Source organism: Piliocolobus tephrosceles, chromosome 19 (genome assembly GCF_002776525.5).
Source record: "Piliocolobus tephrosceles isolate RC106 chromosome 19, ASM277652v3, whole genome shotgun sequence".
NCBI classification, from domain to species: domain Eukaryota; kingdom Metazoa; phylum Chordata; class Mammalia; order Primates; family Cercopithecidae; genus Piliocolobus; species Piliocolobus tephrosceles.
In genome coordinates this window covers 12,351,191-12,377,444 of record NC_045452.1, presented here as the reverse complement: position 1 = coordinate 12,377,444, position 26,254 = coordinate 12,351,191, and the positions used below count along the sequence as shown (strand labels likewise).

The 26,254-nt window shown below is 45.8% G+C and overlaps 2 protein-coding genes across 4 annotated transcripts in view; both read left to right on the top strand.

Moving 5' to 3' along the window:
• The window catches only part of RNF185 (ring finger protein 185), a 52,545-nt gene extending 40,337 nt beyond the window's left edge, over positions 1-12,208 (top strand). Inside the window, exons 4-7 of the mRNA XM_026447077.1 lie at positions 797-920; positions 2,280-2,334; positions 7,071-7,188; positions 9,703-12,208. Of these exons, the coding sequence (XP_026302862.1) occupies positions 797-920; positions 2,280-2,334; positions 7,071-7,188; positions 9,703-9,800 (395 nt within the window). The 3' untranslated portion in view covers positions 9,801-12,208. The remainder of the gene's footprint in view (positions 1-796; positions 921-2,279; positions 2,335-7,070; positions 7,189-9,702) is intronic.
• Positions 12,209-17,349: 5,141 nt separating this feature from the next.
• Positions 17,350-26,254, top strand: part of LIMK2 (LIM domain kinase 2) — a 67,396-nt gene continuing 58,491 nt past the window's right edge. For 2 of the 3 annotated variants that reach the window (XR_002725091.2, XM_023185451.2), the window contains exon 1: positions 17,350-17,583. Coding sequence is in view for 1 of the 3 variants with exons in the window: in XM_023185451.2 (XP_023041219.1) it covers positions 17,568-17,583 (16 nt within the window). In the remaining 2 variants the exon portion in view is untranslated. The remainder of the gene's footprint in view (positions 17,584-26,254) is intronic. The other variant, XM_023185453.2, reaches the window with a different exon arrangement.

Below are 26,254 nucleotides of genomic sequence, written 5' to 3'. Positions count from 1 at the left end.
AACCTCCACCTCCCAGGTTCAAGCGATTCTTGTGCCTCAGCCTCCTGGGTAGCTGGGATTACAGGTGCATGCCACCACACCCAGCTAGGTTTTTTTGTCTTTTTGACAGGAAAATACAGTTGCTCCTACTGGGAAGGTGGGGATTTAAAGTTAAACACCAGCAGCCTAAATTGATGCTGGGTATGTCACACTTGACAGCCCCAGGCTTGCCGCTTCCCTCCCCCTGTGTTGCTAGGAAGCCCTAGAGAGAAACAAAGCATGAAGAAGCTTGTTTAATTGTGATGATTTTTTTTTTTTTTTTTTTTTTTTTTTTTTGAGACAGAGTCTTGTCACCCAGGCTGGAATGCAGTGGTGCAATCTTGGCTCACTGCAACCTTCGCCTCCCGAATTCAAGTGATTCTCCTGCCTCAGCCTCCCGAGCAGCTGGAACTACAGGCATGCGCCACCACACCTGGCTAATTTTTGTATTTTTAGTAGTGACGGGGCTTCACTATGTTGGCCAGGCTGCTCTTGAACTCCTGACCTCAGGTGGTCCACCCACCTCCACCTCCCAAAGTGCTGGGATTACAGGCATGAGCCACCACACCCAGCCAGTTATGATGATATTTAAAGGCAATTTTTATTTTATCACTGGCAAGTATTTGTTGAATGCTAGGAGAAGGAACGGGAATCGGATTCCTTGAGGTGTTCCCTGCTCATGCTGGTGTTGCCCAGTTTGAGGCCTCTGGCCTGTGTTGTGGTGGTGGCTCTGGCTGATCACTCTGGCGGGTCTTGGGCCATTCATGCATTTTTCTCTCCTGTTTGCAGTGGTTGGAGACCAGACCTAACAGACAGGTGTGTCCCGTTTGCAAAGCTGGCATCAGCCGAGACAAGGTCATCCCCCTCTATGGAAGGGGCAGCACTGGGCAACAGGACCCCAGGTGAGGACTTAGGATGCCTCTCCCACCCACTTCTCCCCTTGGACATGAATTCATTCCCATTCAGCATCCCCTAACCCCACCCTTTACTTAGTACTAGATGATCCCTTGGTTTCGAAGCAGTCTCATCCAGATGAGAGTCAGCTAGGAGGGGAGGGAAGAGAGGGGATCCAAGTTACCGCTTGCTGGGACCCAGCAGTGAACAGACATCACAATCACAAGTGTACAGAGCACTGTGAAAGAGCACTTCTACAGCCTGGGAAGCAGGATATGTAGCAGGAGAGGCTCCAGGGAGTAGGGTTGCTGCATCAGTGATATATGAAGCATCGGGGGAGAGGAAACAGGATCTGGATGACTTTGTGGAGTCTGGGATTTCTAGAAATGGAGATATGCATGGGTCCAGCGTTCCACAAACACAAGTACTGAGAACCTTTCATGGTCTGGCATCCCCAAGCTTTCCCGAAGAATCTCTTACCTTCTCCCACCTACCCTAGCATATGCTGTGTGCCCAACATATTAGACTTCTCTTAAAGGGACTTGCTCTTTCACATTTATCAGCCTGTGTATTTGCTCTCTCTTCTGCCTTCTTCCCTCCCCAGTCCTGCTCGAGCTACCCCTCTACCCCCACCTTCTCCTCTAACTTCTACTCATCTCTTATGAGCAGCCCTAAAGTCCCCTCTTCCTTGAAGCGGTCTATCTTCTCCACATTAGTTGCTCTCACCCAGTTCCCACCACACTGTCATGTGATTGGCTCTATCCCCGTTGAAACCATGAACACCTCAAGAGTTGGGTCTGTCATCAGTCTTAGTATTATAACATCCTGCATAATGCTTATTGTATAACTCAGCCCTCAGTTGAGTATTCATGGGTTGAGTGATCAGAGGGGGTGAGGCTCAAAAATAATAGCATTGGGTATTTGCCCAAGAATAGTGTGAGATAGAACTGAAGTTAGTAGGGGAAGGTCAGAGAAACCATGAACCTCAGTCCTTACTGCTGACAACCCACCCTCTGTTCCAGTATGGATTTGGAATTTCTGGTATCTGTGGCAGGCCCAGGGAAGGCATCTGGCCATGATTCCTAACCAGTCTGAGTCAGGATCTCTGTAAGAGGAGAAGGCTGTAGTGCAATCTGGTGAATATCTCATAACAAGCTGATTTTCTCCCTGGTCCTCTATATGGGTGGGAAGAACAGTTGCAGGTAGAATGAAGAGTTAGTATTTGGAGAATTAATTTGACAGAAGTTCATGTCCTGGGCAAGAAAGAGGCTATGGCCCTGACCCTGTTGGTGAAGAGCTCCAGGTCCTCACGGGGAGCAACTCAAAGCAATTTGTGATAGACTTATTTTACACCATTTCTGTTTCAGAGAGAAGACCCCTCCTCGTCCTCAAGGACAGAGGCCAGAGCCGGAGAATAGAGGGGTGAGGAACATTCTGGGAGAAGCTTCTACAAATGAGCTGATGGCTTTAGAAGTTTCCTTCTTAGCCTTACAATATTTCTCCTTGATTATAAAAGTACAGGAAAACTTGTAAAATACAGAAAGGAAAAGGGGGAAAAAAATCACTTATAACCACACCAATCCAGAGGTAACCACTGGAAACATTTTGGTTCTATTTTCTTTTCCACTTTTCTATAATTATATATACACACAAATTTTATAAATCTATGCGTGTATTTTATAGATGTGTGTATACATTTTACAATTTTTGTTTTTTTGTTTTTTACAATACGTGGCTCCTGTTTTGTAACCCTCTCTTAAAATTTCATTTGTTCTACAGATATTTAGTGCCTTCTTTGTGTGAGTGGGAGTCTTAGTATTATCTTGAGATTTTACATTACCAGCAATATTTTACTAACTAGCTGTTTAGCATTTAGTTGTGTGGATTTAACATAATTCAATCTTTTGTTAGACATTGAGCAGCTTTCTTTTTCCAATTTAAAAAATATCCTGATGAACTTATAGATAAATTTGTGAGCCTATTCACTGTTATTTTATTAGAATAAGACAGGGTCTCACTCTGTTGCCCAGGCTGGAGTGCAGTGGCGTGATCGTGGTTCACTGTAGCCTTGACACCCTGGGCTCAAGCGGTCTACCTCAGCCTCCCATGTAGCTGGGACCACAGGTGCATGGCACCATGCCCAGCTAGTTTTTTTGTTTGTTTGTTTGTTTGTTTGGTAGAAACAAGGTCTCACTATGTTGCCCAGGCTGGTCTCTAACTCCTGGGCTCAAGCAATCCTCCCACCTCAGCCTCCCAAAGTGTTAGGATTATAGGCGTGAACCACTGTGCCTAGCTTAGGATAAATTCTTAGAAGTAAAGATTTATCTCTAGTGGTCTAGTGGCTAGGAACAAAAACATTAAAAAATTTTGCATATTTACATCAAATGTTACTCTTAAAAAAAATTCTGGGCCGGGCGCAGTGGCTCAAGCCTGTAATCCCAGCACTTTGGGAGGCCGAGACGGGCGGATCACGAGGTCAGGAGATCGAGACCATCCTGGCTAACATGGTGAAACCCTGTCTCTACTAAAAAATACAAAAAACTAGCTGGGCGAGGTGCCGGGCGCCTATAGTCCCAGCTACTCAGGAGGCTGAGACAGGAGAATGACGTGAACCCAGGAGGCGGAGCTTGCAGTGAGCTGAGATCTGGCCACTGCATTCCAGCCTGGGCGACAGAGCGAGACTCCGTCTCAAAAAAAAAAAAAAAATTCTGTTAAAATGTTAAAGAAATTTTAAAAGCAAAATATTTACCCACATTGCCAAGAGCCCAGAACAAGTATATTCTCATTACCTCATGTTCTCTTTATCTGTATGCTATGCATATGTATTTTTATGTAGCCATCACCATTCTGTTTGCTTTAAAATTTAATTTTGGCAGGTTTTCCATGATGCTCTGAAGTGTCCTCTTTATTATTTAGGCTGCCATTTATCCCATTGAGTTTTTTATTAATTTTTTATTTTTCCATGCTATTACTGGGAACTCATTGAGTTTTGGTTCATTATAATTTGGGTTTTCCTCATCGAAGGACCTTTTAGTTGTTTCCCCATTTTGCTGTTTAAATAATAATGCTACAGTGACTATCTCTGCACACTTTTTTTTTTTTTTTTTTTTTGAGATGGAGTTTCACTCTTGTTGCCCAGGCTGGAGTTTCGTTGGTGCGATCTCGGCTCACCAAAACCTCTGCCTCCCAGGTTCAAACAGTTCTCCTCAGCCTCCAGAGTAGCTGGGATTACAGGCATGTGCCACCATACCTGGCTAATTTTTGTATTTTTAGTAGAAACAGGGTTTCTCCATGTTGGTCAGGCTGGCCTCCCAAGCTCAGATGATCTGCCCTCCTCGGCCTACCAAAGTGCTGGGATTACAAGTGTGAGCCACCGCGCACTGCCACTTTTTTCTTTTTTTATTTTTTGAGTTTGAATAATGGCATTTTATTAGGATTTCCAGGAGTAGGATTATTGAGTCAGGGATCTTGATAGAAATTAAGGTTCTTGGCTGGGCACAGTGACTCATGCCTGTAATGAGTCACTTTGGGAGTCCGAGGCAGGTGGATCACCTGAGGTCAGGAGTTCAAGACCAGCTTGACCAATGTGGTGAAACCCTGTCTCTACTAAAAACACAAAAATTAGCTGGGCGTGGTGGCATGTGCCTGTAGTCCCAGCTACTCGAGAGGCTGAGACAGGAGAATTGCTTGAACTTGGGAGGCAGAGGTTGCAGTGATCAGAGATTGCACCAGTGCAGCGAGACTCCGTCTCAAAAAAAAGAAATTAAGGTTCTTAAGGTTCTTTTCTCCAGATTACACTTAATAATAATACTAGCAGTGAACACTTGTTGAACTGTTACTATATGGAAATAACTATATGTTAAGAGCGTTATATGCATGATCTCATTTAAGCCTCACATCAACTCATTTAATGGAGGAGGAAACTGAGGCCTAAATAGGTAAAGTGATCTGTCCAGGGCCACACATAGAGTGCTGAAACCCAGATGTGGCTGGTATTGAAGTCGCTGCTCTTGACCACCAGGTGACACCACTTTAACATTCCCAGGTTTTGGTTTCCTACAGAGCATTAGCAACTAATGCAGGAATCAGAGGCCCCTGGAAGCCAGAGGCCCTGGTCTTAATGACCGAAGTGCATACCGCTAGCATTTATAAGCACCTGCAGCTGCTAGTGACTTTTTTTTTTTTTTTTTTTGCATACTCTGGCCCAGGAACATAATCCCACCAAATGTGCAGACTGGTGAGATCATATGGATGTTGCTAGAAGGGAAGCAGAATGGTTAGTCCTCAGGATTGCACTGAATGAATCTGTGGTTCCTGATGAAACAATTTCACCTTCCCAAGTAAGGCAGCCTCAGTCCCAGGAGCCCTTGGATTCAACCTTGAACTGAGTAGGAGGCATTTTGTATTGAGGAAATGGAAACTCTTTGTTTTGCTTCCCTTTAGGTTTGCCCTCTCATTAAGTCAGCTGTTAGGCTTTCTAGGTGATACCATCTGGCAAGAAGCTTGGAACTAGATGCCAGGCTGCTCAGTGTGTGACAGAGAGCAGCTACTTTTGTGACTTGCAAAAGACTCATAAATGAAGGCCATTGAGCTCTTTGTGAAGAGCATTTGGCCCAATAGTCCGTCTTCTTTTTATTATTTTTTAAATCATTTGTTCTAAACTTCTCATCAGGGATGCAGGGGAAGAGACAAAAATGTTTGAAAGATGCGCACAGTAATTAAGAGCATGAAGGCCGGGCACAGTGACTCTGGCCTCTAATCCCAGCACTTTGGGAGGCCAAGGTGGGAGGATCACTTCAGCCCAGGAGTTTGAGACCAGCCTGAGCAACAAAGTGAGACCCTATCTGTACAAAAAGTTTAAAAATTAGCCAGGCATGGAGGGGTACACCTGTGGTCCCAGCTACTCAAGAAGCTGAGATGGGTGAATTGCTTGAGCCTGGGAGGTTGAGGCTACAGTGAGCCATGATTGCACCATTGTACTCCTGGGTGACAGAACAAGACCCTGTCTCAAAAAAAGAAAAAGAAAAGCATGTGTTTTCAGATCAAACTGACCTAGTTTTAGATCTAAACTGTACTCCTTGGTCAAGTTATTTCACCTCTCCAAGCCTCAGTTTGGTCATCTGTGAAATGCAGATGAAGCTAATGTAAAAATTAAACATGGTTTATGTGTCCTAGTGCTTAACAATGGTGCCTACCACAGAGCTCACGCTTTTAAAAAGGGAGTTATTTATTCACAATATTGTTCCTACTGAATCTTTTCATGTGAAAGATGATGTGGTGTAGAACATGCACAGGGAAAAAAACTGAGGGTGATACACCAAACTGCTGACAGTGGTTATTTCAGAGGTAAAGTGGAGTGACTGTGAAGTGGGAAGGTGAATAGAAGATCTCTGACTTTCTTTGTCAATTATTTCTGTAATGTGTGAGTTTCTTATAGCAAGCATATATTACTTTTATAATCAGAAAACATTGAAGTGTTTTAAAATGTAAAAATTCTGTATAACAATATTAGAAGAAATTTTAATCCATAACTTGTCCATATACCTACATATTGTCGTGTACTTGTGACCACAGTGTTCAAGCAGTTTTGTCTGATAACTTGTTCACAAGAGTTTTTCAGTGTTAACCGCTTAAGTCAGGATAATGGTTCTTTGAATGCATGTATCAAGATTTTGATCATGACTTCCATTGTTGGCTAAATAGGTTTCAACATTTTTGCTATTAAAGATAATGTGTAGCTTCTTTGATGTTCCCTTGGGCACAGGGGTGACTGTCCATATTGCTGCTGTAAAGCATGTGGAAGATGTTACTAGCTAATGTGGGACTCTGGAAAATATCCTCAAGCCCTCAGAGTGCTGACTTATGTCGGCAGACTGTTTCACACTGGGTCAGAGCCAGTCCTTTTTGGCCCATTCATAGATTCTTAGCTGGAAGCTAAGGCTAAAAGGGTTAAGCTAAAAGCTAAGGTTTGCAAGAGTTCCTCTACTTCAGTGTATATATGGGAGGAAAAGCTGTCCCCCACCTTGGAAACATGTGGCACAAGGTAGGGAGAAGAAGCAGGTGCCACATGCAAGACAACGTGAGGTATGTTGAGTTTTGACAGGCACAGGAGAAACCTGCCCGATTCTCCTGCCCTTAATTGCCTTTCTTCCACGCAGGGATTTCAAGGATTTGGATTTGGAGATGGTGGCTTCCAGATGTCTTTTGGAATTGGGGCATTTCCCTTTGGGATATTTGCCACAGCATTTAATATAAACGATGGGCGGCCTCCTCCAGGTAAGACCCTATTTCCTTGAGAAATTAGGAAGATATCTTAGTAATATTGCTTGAAAACTCCTTGGAATTCAGCAGTATATAAGTTACAGATAATTGTCACTACATGTATAATCAGCCTTTTCAAAATGTCTTAAGCTGTTTTCAGATCACTTATAGACACAGTAACAATGTTGAGCACTTACCAACTATTAGGCATATATATAGCACTTTCCATTCCAAGCTCAGGGGATCATCACAACCACCCTATGGAACAAGTGTGTGATTAGCTCCGTTTAGCAGGTCAGAAAATGCTCAGTAATGTTACCAAGACATACCCCATGTCTATAAAATGAAAAACTACAAGTGATACTCAGCTAAGGAAAAGCCTAGTTCTGCACATTTACTCCCCACTTTGACCATTTGGGGACATGGAAATGCGCAATGACCCATCAAGAGTGAGGGCGTATCCATTCTCTGGCATCTCTGTCCAGCTTCCTTCAGGACACAACATGAGGCTAGTCACAAGCCTGGTTCCTGTGGGAACCATGCCTAGGTCCACCAACTGCTGCTGCATTTCTCCCTCCTACTGCTTGAAAGTGCCATCTGCATTCAGTATAGAGCAAGGCAATGAGGTGGGTGACCTGAACTCTGTCACAGTCTGACACCCAAGCCAAGATCCTTACTGTGGAGCCTGCAGAGATGCCATGATCGGTTGAGCTCTGCCTGCACTCGGAGCTTCATGTACACTGGACACAGCGTATGGTACAGAAGTGACCATTGTGTGGTTCACGCCAAGAGCTTATGCCCTAAAGACGGTAACTGGGTCATCCCAGTTATTCTCATCCCCACCCTGGTCCTTGGTACACAGCAGGTGATCTATAAGTCTTTCTTGACTGTCTGCCTGCCTATCTTCATGAATCCATCAGAGCATCCAACTGAGGAATCTCAGCACCAAGATATCTAGGAAATGCCCTTTCTTACCTTATCTGCCTTGAAGATTTATCCTCTGTTCACATTTTTTTTTCAGAGGAAGGATACCCCAAAAGATAGGGAGTACTCTGCCTTGAAGAAAGGGCATATCCCTGTGAAGCCAACAAGAACCTGCCTGATAGCTTGCATGCTTCTAACCTGGTCCAAGGCTAACCTTGGATTCCCCAGCTAAGTAGAGTTCCACAGCCAGGCTAGACTCTGGATCACTTTATTCCCCAGCCACAGTCACAGTTTTCCCTTGTCATGCTTGATACAATTTGACCATCCTGGATACAGATTATTTTATCCTCCTTCCCCCAAAGTCAGGACAGGGAGCTCTAAATGGTAGCTTTTCTCAAAGCAGAGAGGAGTGGAGACTTAGGTTCTCACCCCAGTTTGTCTGCCACTAACTTGAAAGACAAGTCATTTTGCCTTTCTGGGTACTAGTTCTCTTCTGGAAAAGGAAGGCAATCCCTGTGGGGCCCTTGAGAGGCAGTGTGTGGAGAGACTGCAGAGCTCTGCCGCTGACTTCTGAGCCTTTCAATCTTGAACAGGTCACCTCAGACCTATGTTTCAGCTGCTTCCTACTCAAAATGGAAATAATAATATCCACCAAATAATAACATGTACAAAACACTTAGCAGATAGAATATACTTAACAAACAGTAGGCTTGCTTTCATTATTTCCTGCAAGAGTTTTCTGTTAATCAGCTGGTTTATTTGCATGTACAGGCCAAACCTTTTATGATAACTTGGACCATGTCTTGTCCTTATTGTTGTTGTTCCACATAGTTTCATTTTGCCTGATACTATTTGGGGTTTAGAAATTTTTTTTGGCTGGACACAGTGGCTCACACCTGTAATCCCAACACTTTGGGAGGCTGAGGCGGGCGGATCACCTGAGGTCAGGAGTTCAAGACCGGCCTGGCTAACATGGTGAAACCCTGTTTCTACTAAAAATTAAAAAAAAAAAAAAAAAATTAGCCAGGTGTGGTGGCACGCACCTGTAATCCCAGCTACTCAGGAGGCTGAGGCAAGGGAATCACTTGAACCCAGGAGGCAGAGGTTGCAGTGAGCCAAGATTGTGCCATTGCACTCCAGCTTGGGCAACAAGGGCAAAACTCCATCTCAAAAAGAAAAAAAAAGGCTGGGCACAGTGGCTCATGCCTGACCAGCACTTGTGGAGGCGGAGGCGGGCAGATCACAAGGTCAAGAGTTCAAGACCAGCCTGACCAACATGGTGAAACCCCGTCTCTACTAAAAATATGAAAATGAGCCAGTCATGGTGGTGCATGCCTGTAATCCGAGCTACTTAGGAGACTGAGGCAGGAAAATCGCTTGAACCTGGGAAGTGGAGGTTGCAGTGAGCTGACATCGTGCCATTGCACTGCAGCCTGGACGAGAGATCGAGACTGTTTCAAAAAAAAAAAAAAAGAAATCTTTTGTGTGTAGGATTCTGATGTTGTAAAGAGATACAAGATTAATGCTGTCAACTTCTGGCCTGAGTGGGTAGTGTGCATAGCTGCAGTGTTCTAACAGCCTGTTTTCTCCCTCCTGTCTCTCCAGCTGTCCCTGGCACACCCCAGTATGTGGATGAGCAGTTCCTGTCACGCCTCTTCCTATTTGTGGCCCTGGTGATCATGTTCTGGCTCCTGATCGCCTAATTCTGGGCTCCTGCCTACATCCGTGGCAGGGCTCTGAACTGGTGACGTGCCACCCCAACTCCTGGTGTTTGGCTTCCTGGCTAATCTTGACTCCTGGAATCAGTGGGATCAGTAACACATCAAGGAGTCTTGTTTCTCCATCAGAGCTTTGGAACTCGAGACCAGTTGGCGATGACCCCTGAGTATTGCCACTGCTGTAAACACCCTATAACCTCAGGCCTTGGCATTGAGTCCTCTCTCATGGGTGACACCATGAAATCTTGTTTCAACCAGTTCAGCAGGTCCTGACTCTGTAGAGGGAAGAGGCAGAAAGAGAGAAACTGTCAGAGTATAATTTCAACTGAGTTTAATATTACAAAAACAAAAGGATGCACCAAATGGTATTTCTGGAAATTTTCATCTCTTTAAATACCCCTTGGTAAGTTGCCTCTGAAGCCAGTGGGGGCTCCTCAGATAGAGAGGTTCCCCTTTCAAATCCCAGTGCCGCTCTGTTCTCTTTCCTCCCCCTCCCCCTCCTCTTCCTCTGTAGAGATGCAAGAAATTGCTGTCCCATAAAAATAATTGCAGCAGCTAAAGCTGGGGTCACTTCATGAATTCACCAGAGACTCAGATCTTTTATTGGCTCTGGGCTGTGCTCAGCGTCTTTGTCCTCAGAGAACAACTTGAATGACTTCTTGGTTTCCTGGCATAAATTATTCCTGGTGAGATATGTGGCTTCACTCACAGATTTCCCATCAGCTTTCTCCCTAAAACTATGTGCATCTGCCTCTGTCTGCCAGAGAACATACAGCCAAGAATACTGCTGAAGCTGAGACTGACTACTGTGCATTAGGAAAGACCTGGAGTCAGGACTTTGGTGGGATTTGGAGCTCCGATGCAGGAATAACCGAACAAGCAGCCCTGTCCCCTAGGCTGCAGAGGCTTGAATGCATCCTCTCCCAGAACCTGCCACAGGAAACTGGGGGCTTTGTTAGGTCAGCCCAACTGCATGCAGAAGACCACCATCCTCAGAAGCCAAGTTGTCCTTCGTGAAGAGGCAAGGGAAGGGGAAACCCACATGTGACCCTGATTTTGGTTTGGCTTGATAGAGTTCCCTGAAAACTGTTATGTGTGCTAAGACCAGGGAAGCATGTGACTTCCAAGCAGACAACCGCTGATGATTTGTAAAGCCAGGTGCAGGGCCTGGGGAGCCCCAGCACAATGATACTGTGTGGTCTTCCCTCCTGTGGAATCGAGGGGAAATTAGTCTTCCCAATACCTTGATTTGACTTTCAGTTTCACAAGCTGCTTCCTTTGAATCTTATTGAGGAAGTATAGTACCAAGTAGGTAGGACCGTTCACCTGGTGGAACAGTTTTTGCTCTGCCTTCTAGGCCTCATCCCAGAAATCCAGCCTCTTTCTGGAGATCTCAAAGCTGGGGGGAGATGGGCTTCCTCTGGGCCTCTCTCTTACTTTGCCATCCACACTGATTCTGGCTAACCCCAGCAATAACCAACAAATGGTAGGAAGCCCCACCTAGTGCTTTTTCCCAATTACGACTGCATAGTTTGTGGAAACAAAGATCTTGAGGAAGATGAGGGAAGCCCTGCCCTCTTCATAGCCCTCACCCCTTCTCCTTTGTACTTGGCAACACCAGAGTTCAGTGTTTAAACAGACAAAATATAAAGTATTGAGTAGGTGGTTCATTTGCCAAATCCACTTGGTAGGAAGAAGCCACCAGCTTTATAGTGTGCCTGATAGATTTTACATATTCCTGGGCACCCACTCAAGAGTGCTCTTTTTATCACCTTCTGGAAATCCCCAAAGTTGAAGGGGCCTCTGGAGTGTCTCTGCTCTAGAGAGAATTGGTGGGACCCCCCCCACCCTCAGTGCAGTGGCCCCAACTAATGGAGGGAGAGAGGACTTCAGTCAGATGGACTCAACAAAAATGGGTTTCCAGAAGAATAATGAAAAGTTGTGGGTAGCAAAATGAATCATTTGGACTCAGTGAAATGGAGTGAGCCCAGGAGAGCTCAACCAACAGAGGCACTCTGGGAACCTGTTAGTAAAGCCAGGCTGGCCAAATGCCATTTGATTTTGAACCTTGTAGGTCCCCACTCACCATCTGCCAGGAGCTAAGGCAGGAGAGCTGACTTGGGACTGCTGGCTCGGCCCCAACAGGGAGCCCCCTTCCCACCTACCCCTCAGCAAGCTCACCACCTCATCCTTCTGCCAAGGCAGCTTTCCTTTCTTTTGTGTGTTTTCTGTGTTCTTAGCCTCCACCCTCCTGCCACCCTTGTGGACTAGGACCAGGTCCTGACCCCAGTCAGAAAATGATGATATGTACAGTGGCAGACTTTAGCCAGTCACTAATTTTCACTGTTGTGAAAGTGATTTGATTTAGAATTAAACAAATGGTTTTACATTACTATGAGCTTGGACTTCTTGTCTATGTCATGGAGGGTGAATGGGTGGGGAGTAGTCACACTGGTATGCCCTAATGGAGGCTCCTGTGTATCCTCGGTAATTTCACACTGAGGATGAAAGTCTTCAAAGAAGCTGGGCATGGTGTATGCCTGTAGTCCTAGTTATTCTGGAGGCTGAGGCGAGAGGATTGCTTGAGCCCAGAGTTTGAAGTCTGCATTGAGCTATGATCATGCCACTGAACTCCAGCCTGGGCGACAGAGCGAGACTGTCTCTTAAACAAACAAAAAGGAAAGAAAGTCTTTAAACAGCTCGCAATAATTAGAGATGATAAATGTAGGCTGGAGGCCTGGCTTCATACACAGACTTGCCCAAGATAAAACCTGTCTGACAGGCAGCCCCAGTCCTGACAAGTACGTGGCATTCCTGAGCTTGATAAGTGACAAGCTGCCACAGTGGAGCCTAGCTTGTTGCTTATCAGAGCCTTTAGGACAATCATAGGTTACTCACTGTCAGCATCTCTCCATCTGTTTAGTAACAGGGCAGGTGGGCTGTCAGCCAAGTCCTTTCTCTGGAGCAGAAGGTGTGTCCCTCCCTAAGGTTCCTTAGTAGCAGGGTGTAGTGTGAAATGGATGATGTTGCTGAGATTACAAATCTGGCCCAACCTCAGGCTCCCCAACATGCCAGAGCTACAGGTACTTCCTCTGAAAAGAGCTTTTTTTCTTCCTGTTAGATTTTGATCTCACAGTTATCAAATTGTACCAAGATACAGTGGGGAATGCAAAGGTAAGGGAAGTTCAGGAGCTCATAAGCCCAATGAGAAAAAACGAGGTTTTTTTTTTTCTTTTTTGAAAGATTTTTAGGCCAGGCATGGTGGCTCACACCTACAAACCCCAGCACTTTGTGAGGCTGAGGTGGGAGGATCGCTTGAGGCCAAGAGTTTGCGACCAGCCTGGGCAACACAGGGAGACTCTGTCTCTACAAAAATAAAAAATATTAGCCAGGCACAGTGGTGCATGCCTGTGGTCCCAGCTATCCGGGAGGGAGGCCGACGCGAGAGGATCACCTGAAGCTGGGAGATCAAGGCCGCAGTGAGTTGTGATCATGCTAGTGCATTCCAGCCATGGCAACAGACCCTTTTAGAAACAAGGTCTTACTCGGGTGCCCTGGCAGAGTGCAGTGGTGTGATCACAGCTCACTGCAGCCTGGAACTCCTGGTCTCAATAGGTTCTCCCACCTCAGCCTCCTAAAGTGTTGGAATTACAGTTGTAAGCCACCATACCCAGCCTTAGGTTTTTGTTTTTGATGGGGAAAAAAAACACACAGTAGTAGAACAGGACAATAAAGCCTCCATGTATCCATCACCCAACTCCAGTAACTATCAACTCAGATCAGTCTTGTTGCATCTATACCTCCTGCACACTGTTCCTCTCCCACTGTCTGAACTATTCTGAAACAAACCCCAGTCATATGTGATCTATTAAGTATTTCAATATGCATCTCAAGTATTTTAAAAACAAGCAAAATAGGCTGGGTGCGATGGCATACATCTGTGATCCTAGCACTTTGGGAGGCTGAGGCAGGCAGATTGCCTGAGCTCAGGAGTTCGAGACCAGCTTGGGCAACATGGTGAAACCCTGTCTCTACTAAAATACAAAAAATTAGCCAGGAGTAGTGGCATACACCTGTAGTCTCAGCTACTGGAGAGACTGAGGCAGGAGAATCGCTTGAACCCAGGAGGCAGAGATTGCAGTGAGCCACGATTGCACCAGTGCACTCCAGTCTGAGCAACAGAGCAAAACTCCATCTCAAAAAAAAAAAAGCAAAATACGTTTTAAAAATGTCTTAAAATCATCATATATCCAAACACATTGTTCAGATTTCCCTAGTTATCTCATAACTTGTGTTGTTTCAATTGAGATCCAAATCATTTTCATACATTGTTATTATTTGTCTCTGAAATATTTTTTTTTTTTTTTTTTTTGAGACGGGGTTTCACTTGCCGCCCAGACTGGAGTGCAGTGGTGTGATCCCAGCTCACTACAGCCCCTGTCTCCCAGGTTCAAGCGATTCTCATGCCTCAGCCTCCCGAGTAGCTGGGACTACAGGCGCCCGCCATCATGCCCAGCTAATTTTTTGTGTTTGTGTGTGTGTGTGTGTGTGACAGAGTCTCGCTCTGTCGCCCAGGCTGAAGTGCAGTGGCGTGATCTCGGCTCACTGCAAGCTCTGTCTCCTGGGTTCACACCATTCTCCTGCCTCAGCCTCCCAAGTAGCTGAGACTACAGGCACCTGCCACCATGCCTGGCTAATTTTTTTTTGCATTTTTAGTAGAGACGGGGTTTCACCGTGTTAGCCAGGATGGTCTTGATCTCCTGACCTCGTGATCCACCCACCTTGGCCTCCCAAAATGCTGGAATTACAGGCGTGAACCACCTCGCCTGGCCTGTCTGAAATTTTTTCTACTGTGCAGTTTATCTGTTAAAGAAACTAGGTTATTTGTCCTGTTGCATTTCCCACAGTGTCAGTTTTGCTGTTTGTGTCATGGGAATGTTATTAAGTTCCTCTTCCCCATGTATTTCCTGTAAGTTGGTTGTTAGATCTAGAAGCTTGACCAGATTCAAGCTTATTATTTTTGTTTTGTAAGACTATGTCATGGGTGATAGTATATACTTGGTGCGTCTTATCTGGAGGCACTTAATGTCTCGTAGTCCTACTTTGTGATGTTATAGAAGCCACTTCTGATCATCTAGAGTTGAGAAACAAGACTGCACTCTGGGCAGAGTTGGGCACAAAATCACAGAGAACATGGAGAGCTGGTTGTTGTAGGAATGGCAAATGGTGCAAGGCAGGATACGCTCAGGAAAAAGCAGAGTCCTGGAGTGAAGGGAATAGAGAGACAAGTCCACAGCGGGAGATGTAGTCAGCTCGTGAGGGCTGGTTTGGCTTTTATTTTGTAGGCCATGGGGTGCTGTTGAAGGGTTTTGAACAGAGAGATGACAGGTCCAGAAACATACTTTTGGAAGATTAACCAGTCTGTTTTGGGTAGTATGATTCAGGGAGGGCCAAGACTGGCTTCTTTGGAAGTAAGTGGAGGTGACACTGGGCAAGTCTGGTTGGGTACCAGTGGACCAGTACCTTCAAGAGGGCAGAACCTTGAGTTGTTTTTCAAGATGTAGGTTTTCAGGATCCTAGGCTCAGAGAGTTGACTGTGAGGTGGCTGGCAGGATCTGGCCCTAGGGACTGATCAAGCCATGGCCAGTGAAACAAACTGTGGACAGGTAACTTGGGTGCTTTTGAAACTCAGTTGGCCTACTCCCTGCCCAGGCTTTCTCTACCCTCCAGAAGTCCCCCTTGAGTTCACAGGTGATTTCTGGAATGTTCTTTGGGTCCATGTTAACAATGTATCTCTTGGCTATAACATTTCTACAGAAAGTTATTCCCTTCCATTACATTTTCAACTTGTATTTCTCAGAGTCGCCTGAACTTCCCTGGGAGAAACTTGGGGGACTTGGCTAGTCCCCAACTCCCTGCTGGTGAAGACCATGATGTTGGAGGTAGGAGGAAGTGGAATGTGAGAGGGAATGAGGGAGAAGAGATAGACCTGGGTGCCTTGGTGTGGAGCAGAGGGAGAGGGAAGACACCCAGGAGGCTTTGGTTCCCAGGATGCCAGTGCTTTGTTGCCTGGGAAAATACAGTGTTACATCTTTCTGTAGGAAGGATGGGGAAAGTCCCTGTCCCCTGTTTGCTAGCCATGAGGCAGCTTGTCAGGAGAGTCCCTGGATTCCTGTCACTTTAATACACAATCTTGTGTTTACTATACTGATTTCCTCAGAAACTGTAAAACTGAGTACTGAAAAGAGTTCCCAGGAATTAACGGAAGTGGGACAGAGCCTCCCCAGCACTTTGTGCACACTCAGGACATCGTGAGCCACCTGCCACACCCAGAGGAGAAAAATCTGACTGGCATCCGGTTTGAATTAGAGCAGGAAGAAAGAGAATTGTGCTCGCCTTTGCCTTTATCTTTATTTACCCAACTGCTGGGACCAGAGGCAGTTGGGTTGAACTTTGTCTTTGGTTAGGGGTGGGGGGCGCGGGGGACAGAATCCATTTCCCTGGTCCCCATCCTCTTTCTGGTCATTTGGACACTTTTCCCGTGATCTAAATCTGATCTAAGGAAATGACAATTGTGAAAGACCCAGCGTGAGAGAATCCGATGGGAGGGTGGGTCATCAGGGACCAGCTGACCTGGCTGATGATGTGTTAATACCTTAATCACACAGAGGACCCCAATCTCCTTCCAAACCTAATGAAGTGGTTCTCAAAGCTACTCAGCCAGCTAGCAGCTGCCATAACCCAGTCAGCTGTCCTAACTCAGTCCTGTGATCCCTCCTCCTCATAGAAGATTCTAAACTGGCAGCCCACAAGGCAAATCTAGTGGCCAGGTGTGTTTCATTTGGTCTACATGGTATTTTAAAAACGTTTTGATGCTATCAACATTTTTTAAAGTGGCAAATTTCACCTAAACATCTGGATTTTTGGCATGTTTTGAAAAGTTGGAAGACTTGGGAATGGTAGGCCCATGTTCCTGCAGAGGAGTGCTCGTCTTCCAATGGGGCGCACAAGCTCCAGCGTCCTGCCCTCATTTCTGTACCTAATTGGCCTGGCTGAGGATCTGCTCCTCGAAAGCTGGTTGGTCGCCTGCAACCATCTTTGATTTAGAGATTATTTACTGTCCGCTTACGCATGGTGGCGCAGAGAAGTGGTTTCTCTGAGCTAGAAGCTTCTAAGAAAAGTCCATCCTCAAAGCTGTTTGTGGGACAGACCTGGCTCCTCCATTGTAATATTCCTGATTCCAAACACTACTGGAAAGAGCTCTGGACTGGCAGTCAGTAGGCCTGGGCTCCCATCCCAGCTCTCCTCCTAATGAGCGAAGCCATTTCGAGGTAGTTGAACTTGGCCTCTGATCCTTAACTTTCCCTATCTGTAAAATGAAGGCGACTAGATGGGTGCGGACTAGATCCGTGTTGAGACTTCCGGCCCGCGCAGAATCAACCTTACCAGCGGGAGCACCTCGAGGGGACGCCGCTCGCACTAGGGGGCGCCAGGGCCGCTGCAGAGCCAGAGCCAGAGCCTGGGGGCGGGGCCTGAGAGCGGCGGGACGGGGCGTCGGCGGGCAGTCCCCTGTGCCAGGTGTGGTTTGGTCCTCCAGGGGCGCCGTAGGCAGTGCATCCCGTTCGCGCCTGGGGCTGTGGTCCTCCCGCGCCTGAGGCGGCGGCTGCAGGAGCAGAAGAGAGCTGTAGGGAGTTGAGGGGAGTTCTGTGCCCCCCGCCTCCTCCTCCTCCCCATTTCCGCGCTCCCGGGACCATGTCCGCGCTGGCGGGTAAGGAAGGGCTGCTCCGCCCTGTCCCCTGTTATCTCTTAACCCCGGGTCCGTGGCGCCTGAGGGAAACTGGCGGTCTCTCTGGGATTTCGGGCTGGTTGGATCCTCGTGGGTCCGAGCTCCTCAGAAGAGCTGGGAGGCGGGGTGGGCACAGCGCTCCCCAGGCATTTGGAGGGTGGGACTCTGGGAATGGGGAGGCAGGGCATCCTGGAGACAGAAGGCTCGGAGGGGCAGACGGGTTGGGCGGCTTCCCGCGAGTTGAAGTCCCTGGGAGGAAGAGATTCTGGCTCTGCCAGGAATCCAGCTTTTTGGAGGAACGTGGCGGCCGCAGACCTCCAAATTAAACCCTTTTTAAGGAAGTTGAAAAGCATGGGGTTCACTTAGAGTGGAAGCTTTGTGGAATTTGAGGAGTACAGGATTCTCTAGGGTTCAGGACAATTAGGAGAGTTACCCGGGGTTCTGGGTTTTCTGAGGGAAATGAAGGAGGATGTGACTTCCCTGCCAGGACCCAAGGCTTCTCGCGGGCATCTTGGTGCCTGGGATTTCCCCGGGGCTGGGAGCTCTTTGCAGAATATAGGGGAGTATGGAGCCCCTTGAGGTTTAGGACAGGACTAAGGGTAAGGAGAGATCGGACCATTCTTTTTGGGGCTCAAAGATCTCTGCTACAGGTGAGGAAAGTAGGCCACCTGGGGTTCTGAGTCCTCCCGGCGGCAGCTCCCTTGGCCTCTCTAGACTAAAGACTAGAGGGATGCGGCCAAACACCTCCTGGAAGGAAGAGTTGTCTTAAGGGTGAAGGGTAGCTTCAGAGTTGGGTTAGCTGCGCCTGCAGTCTCCTCCCCTTCACCTCACACACCACCCTGCAGCTTCCTGCCTTCCCTATCTGTTCCCCCAGCAGCAGGAACCTTCTGTCTCCTATGTTTCCCAGCCACCTCTGTGGGTGGCCCAGCCTCTGGGTCCACCAGGGTCAGCGTCCAGAAGCTTTGGAGAGGCGGCAAGAGGCTATTGAGGTGGAGGGGGGCTGGCTATCTGCCCCCTGCTTCCTGGCTTTCCGTCTGTGGACAGTCACTTCCTTCATCCTGAATACAAGGACTGGGCTACCAGTGGGTCACTTCCTCACCAAGGGAGCATGGGATTTTCTCCTCATTGGTGATAATAGACTTCTGGAGAGGGCTGGGGGTGGAAATGCCTAAAAAAATTTTCCTGTAATCCCAGCACTTTGGGAGGGCAAGGCAGTAGGATCGCTTGAGTCCAGGAGTTCGAGACCAGCTTGGGCAATATAGCGAGACCTCATCTTTTAAAAACAAAGTCTTGTCTCTTAAAAAAGATTTTTTTTAAGCTTACAGAATTCCTCAACTCAAATAATTCTCAATAATTTTTTTTTTTTTTTTTTTTTTGAGGTGAAGTCTTGCTCTTTCACCCAGGCTGGGGTGCAGTGGCACAATCTCGGCTCACTGCAACCTCTGCCTTCCGGGTTCAAGTGATTCTCCTACCTCAGCCTCGCAAGTAGCTGGGACAACAGGGGCCTGCCACCACGCCCTTCTAATTTTTTTGGTATTTTTAGTAGAGATGGGGTTTCACCATTTGGCCACGCAGGTCTTGAACTCCTGATGACCTTGTGATCTGCCCACTTCGGCCTCCCAAAGTGCTGGGATTACGGGTGTGAGCCACCGTGCCCGGCCGATTTCCAGTAACTTTTTCTAACAGCTGTGTAATATAGATTGCCTGTCTTGAACCCTGTTTCTTAGAAATTTGTGAAAGGTTTCACAGTACAGTAGTCTAGAGGCATAAAGCCTCTAGATGCACTAATTTATGCATTCTTTCATTCAAAGAATATTTGTTGGATTCTTCTTTACTTAGCTAAATGCTGAGGAGTACAATGGTGACATAGTTCTTGGCTTTGTGGTGCTTATAATCCTAAAAATGGACAATAAATAATCATAACAATTGCAATAAATGTTAACAATTGCAATAAATAATAGTTGAGGTAAACAATTGAGATAAGTGCTGTAAGAGTGCACCGGGGTGAGGGGTATTCTCTACTTTTTTTTCTGTTTTGGTAGAGACAGAGTCTCACTATGTTGCCCATGGTGGTCTTGAATTCCTAGTTTCAAGCCATCCTCCTGTCTCATCCTCCCAAAGTGCTGGGATTACAGGCATAAACCACCATGCCCATCCTCTACTTTTTTTTTTTTTTTTTGAAGGGAATACTTTTCTTAAAAATGCAAGTTTTTGCTGACCCCTGGAGATAAGTAAAAGTTAGTCTGGCAAAAAAAAGCTCACAGAACATTCCAGGCAGAGGAAACAGCATAAAAAGGCCCTAGGGTAGGAAGGCATGTAGTGCCTTTGAGCCTTCAAGCTGGGAGGTCAATATGGTGTTTTGCTTTTTTTGTGGGGGGTGGGGAGGCAGAGTCTTCACTCTGTTGCCCATGCTGGAGTACAGTGGCGTGATCCAGACTCACTGTACCCTCCACCTCCCAGGTTCAAGTGATTCTTCTGCCTCAGCCTCCTGAGTAGCTGGGACTACAGGGAAGCGCTACCTCGCCCAGCTAATTTTTTGTATTTTTAGTAGAGACTGGGTCTCACCATGTTGCCCAGGCTGGTCTCAAACTCCTGAACTCAGGCAGTCCACCCACCTTGGCCCCCCAAAGTGCTAGAATTACAGGCGTGAGCCACTGTGCCCAGCCAAGTGTGGCTTTTTATTTATTTATTTATTTATTTTATTTATTATTTTTTTTGAGACGGAGTCTTTGCTCTGTCACCCAGGCTGGAGTGCAGTGGCGTGATCTCGGCTCACTGCAAGCTCTGCCTCCCGGGTTCACGCCATTCTCCTGCCTCAGCCTCCCGAGTAGCTGGGACTACAGGCGCCCGCTACCACGCCTGTCTTAATTTTTTGTATTTTTAGTAGAGACGGGGTTTCACCGTGTTAGCCAGGATGGTCTCGATCTCCTGACCTTGTGATCCGCCTGTCTCGGCATCCCAAAGTGCTGGGATTACAGGCGTGAGCCACCGCGCCCGACCAAGTGTGGCTTTTTTATAGATGAGGAGACTGGGGCCCAGAAATGGCAAGGTTCCATAGCTAAATAAGTGGTGGTCAGAGTTCATATTTTCCAACTTCAAGTTTAGTGCTTCCTCCTCTTTGTAACACAAATAGCAGAATGAAGTTGACTACGGAGTCTGAGAAGGAAGTGGGACTTAAACTTTCACTTGTTATTCCATCCAAACCATATTCTGAGACACCTCAGATGCCTTGTATAACCGGAGAATCAACAACAAAGAAATCAAATATTTACTGAGTACCTGTGATGTCTGTGGCACTGGGCAGGACCAAGTTTTACCTCTTATAAATTTAAACAGGTGTTAGAGCCAGGAGAGAGTTTTGAGATGATGTATAGTCTCCTTGTTTTACATATGAAGAAACTGAGGCTCAGGGAAGAAAATGGAGTTGTCCAGGGTCACTCAACTAGTGGTAGAGCCAGAACCAAGGTAGGAGTTCTTCAGTGTTCTTTCCAATTTTTCCAGGCTGCTTAAGACATATGGGGTCTGGCATATGGTAAACCCTTAATAAGTATTTGTGGAAATGAGTTATATATAGTTTGTGCCTTTGAGAAACTACTGTCTGGTTAAGGTAATTAAGGCAAAAAACAAAAGTCCCATGCTGATCAAGTAGTGGGATTGCACCTGTGAAAAGCCACTGCACTCCAGCCTGGGCTACATAGCAAGGTCCCGTCTCTTAAAAAAAGAAAAAAATTGATAAGAGAAGCTGTTATAAGGCCTGCATATGATAACATCATAGAATTTCAAAGGTGAGGGAGAATTCTCTTCATATATTTATTCCACAATTGAGTTCCTGCTATGTGCCAAACACTTTTGGCCCCTAGGGATACAGCAAGGAACAAGATAGACCAAATCCCTTCCATCATGTAGTGTATGTTCTGGTGGGAAGAGATAGACAGCAAGTAAATATATGAATATCATATTCAGGGATAAATCCATTGAAGATAAGTGAAGTAGGATAAGGGGATAGGAGAAGTGAGTTGGCAGGGAATGCATTTGGCATGTTTAAAGAATAGCAGGGCATCCAGGGTGGCCATCAGTTTTGGTTAGGGAATACTTCTTGAAGTGGTTTAAGATTTTAGAGATCTTCCCCGTCTCTACTAAAAAAATACAAAAAAACTAGCCGGGCGTGGTGGTGGGCACCTGTAGTCCCAGCTACTCGGGAGGCTGAGGCAGGAGAATGGTGCAAACCCGGGAGGCGGAGCTTGCAGTGAGCTGAGATCCGGCCACTGCACTCCAGCCTGGGCGACAGAGCGAGACTCTGTCTCAAAAAAAAAAAAAAAAGATTTTAGAAATCTTAAATAGACTTAAAGAAGGTGGGGAAGATGATATCTTAGTAGGGAAGAAACTTTGGGAGTAGGAGACAAAAGAAGGCAAGTTTCAGGTCTTCATAAAGGGTGGCAAATACATGTGGTAGAGGCAAGGATTGGGAGGTGGAAGATTCATAGGAAATGGAAGGTACAGCTGAGAAGGTGGGTGCAACCAGACTAGAGGGTTTAGTGCCAGGTTGAGGATTTTGGAAGTTTCTAGTCTACAGTAGACACCATAGGTTTAGAGGAAGGAACAGTCATGATGTGGGCACAGGGCCACCAATCTGGAGGTGGGTACAGTGGGCCCTGAGACGAGGTCTTAGTGGCAGGAATGAAGAACGCACCAACCAATAAAAGATGCCTCCTGACATAGGCAGGCCAGGGTGACTTGGATGGGCCTGGATATGTGATAGAGCAGGGTAGGGTCCAAAATGACACAAGATTTCAAAACTAAATAAAAATCCAACATGATCAAGGGGCTGTATTAGGCTTTCCACATTTGTGGTGGATTTTCTGCATCTTCTGGAGGCTGAGCTGATTCCCAGCACAGGGCTGGCTTCTTGTTACTGTAACCTTGAGTAGGGCTAATAGGGCCCACCATCACACATCTTATTTCAATGAGAGGATCTAAAACTGTAGCAGTCTCTTACAAGTCTACCTTCTTTCTCATCCTTGATCTGTCTTTATGTAGTAGAAAGAATTAGACTATTTTACCTATTAGTTTACATTGAATATTAACTAGAACATGAAACCAATGCCTGGTTTCATTAAAGTGTTCATTGAACATTCACCCTGGAATTCTTTTTTTATCATGTCTTTCTGCCTGTAATTTGTTTTGTCCAGGAAAGAAAGTCTAAAATGTAGTTAGACAGGCTTTGAGCCAGATGTAGTGGCTCATGCCTATAATCCCAACACTTTGGGAGGTTGAGGCGGATGGATCACGAGGTCAGGAGTTCAAGAGCAGTCTGGCCAAGATGGTGAAACCCAGTATCTACTAAAAATACAAAAATTAGCTGGGCATGGTGGCAGGTGCCTGTAATCCCAGCTACTTTGGAGGCTGAGGCAGAGAATTGCTTGAACCCGGGAGGCGGAGGTTGCAGTGAGCACCACTGCACTCCAGCCTGAGTGACAGCGAGACTCCATCTCAAAAAAAAAGACAGGCTTTGGAGACTAGACCTATGGTCTAATCCCAGCTCAAACACTTATTAGCTGAGTATTTCAGTTTCCTCTTCTGTAAAATGAGAACAATAATAGTTCTTCAAGACTAGTCCTGGTCTCGTGGGATCTTTGTATTCAGTTAGTTCATACTTGCAGAGTGCTTAGGACATTGCCTGGCATAAAGTATTTTTTTTCCCCTATCATTGACAACTGGGAGAGAACTGCTATATGAGAATATATCAATTGGTTAACCAGTTCTCTGATAAAGATATTTTTTATAGGCCCTCCGTAGATAAGAAAATGCCTACTCATTCACAGTTAAGTGAACTTCTGGTTGGAAGTTACAGCCTGGGTGGCCTGAAAGCCGTAAGAACCATCTGTCTCATTTGTCACTCTGCAGTGTATTCTATTACTGTACTGAGCTTGCCTTGCCTGTAGCACCTGGTTTGTACCTCTCTGACATGTTATTTCTGTATATATCCATGTCCTTCACACCCCATGAGTACTCAACAAGGGCCCCAGTAATTCCTGGCCTAGTCTGTGCCTTGCACATGGGCACATAGAAAAAAATTTGCTGAGTTTGTTTTGAAAACCTTCCCTTCAGATTTTAGAAGTTTCTATATTCAGCTTAACCTTTTCCCCGGCCAACTTCCTAGATACACATGCAGGAAGGAAGAGAAGTTACTCACAAATCAGTCCAACTAAGTGCCTGGCACCATGGGAGATATTTTCACATCTATTACATTATGTCTATTAATCCACTTGGTAATCCTGTAAAGTAGGTGGTATTATCCTCTTTTTAAAGATCAGGAGACAAGCTCAGAGAGGTCAAATAATTTGCCCAAGGACACCGAAGCAAATAGTGACAGATCCAGGTTTCAAACACACATACATTACCCCTCACAAATGTTTCCAAATAAACTAAAGAAGGGAAGAAGAGAACAACAGCAAGAAGGAAACTTTCTGAGATACCTGTGTCTGTGCCTTAACCTGAAAAAGGAGAGGCCCTTGGTTTGGTGTCAGTCTCTCAGAGCTGGAAGAAATCACTTTATCCCTCCTTTTGTAAAAGAACAATAAGGTTTAGAGAAGCTCACAAGCTCTTTTAAAAATCATCTAACCTTTTTTTTTTCCTGAGACACTCCTTTTGAGAAAATTTGGTAAGCTTGTGAGGAAGAAAACCCTTTGGGTTACAGGGAGAGTATCTAGAGGAATGTTAATCATTACTGTTAGTCCTTTTGATAATCACTTCATTAAAATGTGATCTTTTTCTCTTGGCTGTTCCCCAGCAGCTGCTGCCCTGCCCTTCTGCTTTCTGCTTTGTCCCAGAACAAGTGGGATTTATACACCTGACCTGCCAGTTCCCAAGGGGCCCAGTGGTTGCCATACTTGTTTTATGCTGCACTGAACTGGCTGAGTTTTATTCCTGGTTCTCATTGTCTGGTGGAACATGAGAAGCTTCAAAGATTTTTTTAAATGAAAGGATAGGATGTTGATTTAAGCTAGGCATCCGAGTCTCATGAGCTCTCAGTGCTTGAGGATTTCTCACCATTTTGAAGCCTAAAAAGGACTCATTTGCAGAAACCAAGCTCTTAGACCAAGTTGAAGGTGAACATTGTGGGGACTGCATTGGCTCTGTGCAGGGATACCAGGCCAAGCCCTTCTGCTGAATAGCTGTGTGTTCTTGAGCTAGTTTCGACTTGTCTGAGGCTGCGCAGGGTATTAAAGATATGACTGGCGTGGTAGTCTCTGAGCATGGGTTTGAGTCCCTGCTGGGCCATCTTTCAATACCTTTGTGATGGTTAGGCAAGTCTATTTTTCTTCTTCTTCTTCTTCTTTTTTTTTTTTTTTTTTTTTTTTTTTGTGCCTGCCCCAGTGGATTCACAGATTGTTTGAAGGCCACATTGCTAATTAAGTTGAGAGAGAGAAGCATACGTAAAGTGAATGTAAAGTAAATGTATTTTATACCAAGATTGAAAAGGTCTTAAAGGTGAGAACCTCTATAATGAGCCATTTGTTGCAATGCTCACCTTATGTTGCACAGTTACACTTACTAAAGGCAACAAACTCCAGTAATAACTGAAAACACAGTTTTCTGTTTATTAAGCACCTAATAAGGTCCTTTATTGTTTGAAGGTGCTGTGAACATTTACTTAATCAAACTCCTTTTCTGGACTCTTAGCAATCAGTAGCCACTGTTGATAAGTCTGCAAATATGATAGGTAAACACTAGAGGGAGAGAATGAACAGCCTAGTACAATGAGATATTTTCCTAAGGAAGAACTTCCGAAGCTGACTGGACTTTGGATTGGTCCTCCACTAGGCTTCACAGAAATCCTTAAGACTTTGCACTGCAGTATTGCATTTCTTTTACATTTCCTAGAATAAAGGTGATAAGAGAATTAGATCAATGAATTTTAAGACTGTAAGAGAGGTGAAGAGTCCAAAAGTATTCTCTTGAAGAGGGTCTGGGCTTAGGAGGCTGTGTGCTTTGGGTGAATATCTTTGCTCAGGTACTTTCTAACAGAAAAGCAGTGTGAATGCATAACAGGCAAACTGAGGCCAGGTTTATCCACATGAGACTCCTCATAGGTAATCTGGGAGCCAGAACAGTTATTCCAGTGGAATCATCTGTGCTGACCTTTGGAGCTTATCTTTGGAAATTGCTTTTATAGCTGGCAGTTGAATCCAAATTTTCAGTTGGGTTCACCACACAAAGGAATGTCTGTTTTGTACCAGGCCCAAGGTTAGACCCTGGAGATAAGAACATAATAAAGATACAATTCCTGCACCTTAGTTCTCTGAATGGGGTATGGGGGAGGAGAGTGGAGAGAGAGGGACTGAAGGAGACAGAAGCATATGCAGTGAACTGTAATTAAATAACAAATTATGTAACGAGGCATAGACAAAATGAAACAAACATGCCTGATTTTTTTTTTTTTTTTTTTTGAGACGGAGTCTCGCTCTGTCACCCAGGCTGGAGTGCAGTGGCCGGATCTCAGCTCACTGCAAGCTCCGCCTCCCGGGTTTACGCCATTCTCCTGCCTCAGCCTCCCGAGTAGCTGGGACTACAGGCGCCCGCCACCTCGCCCGGCTAGTTTTTTTTGTATTTTTAGTAGAGACGGGGTTTCACCGTGTTAGCCAGGATGGTC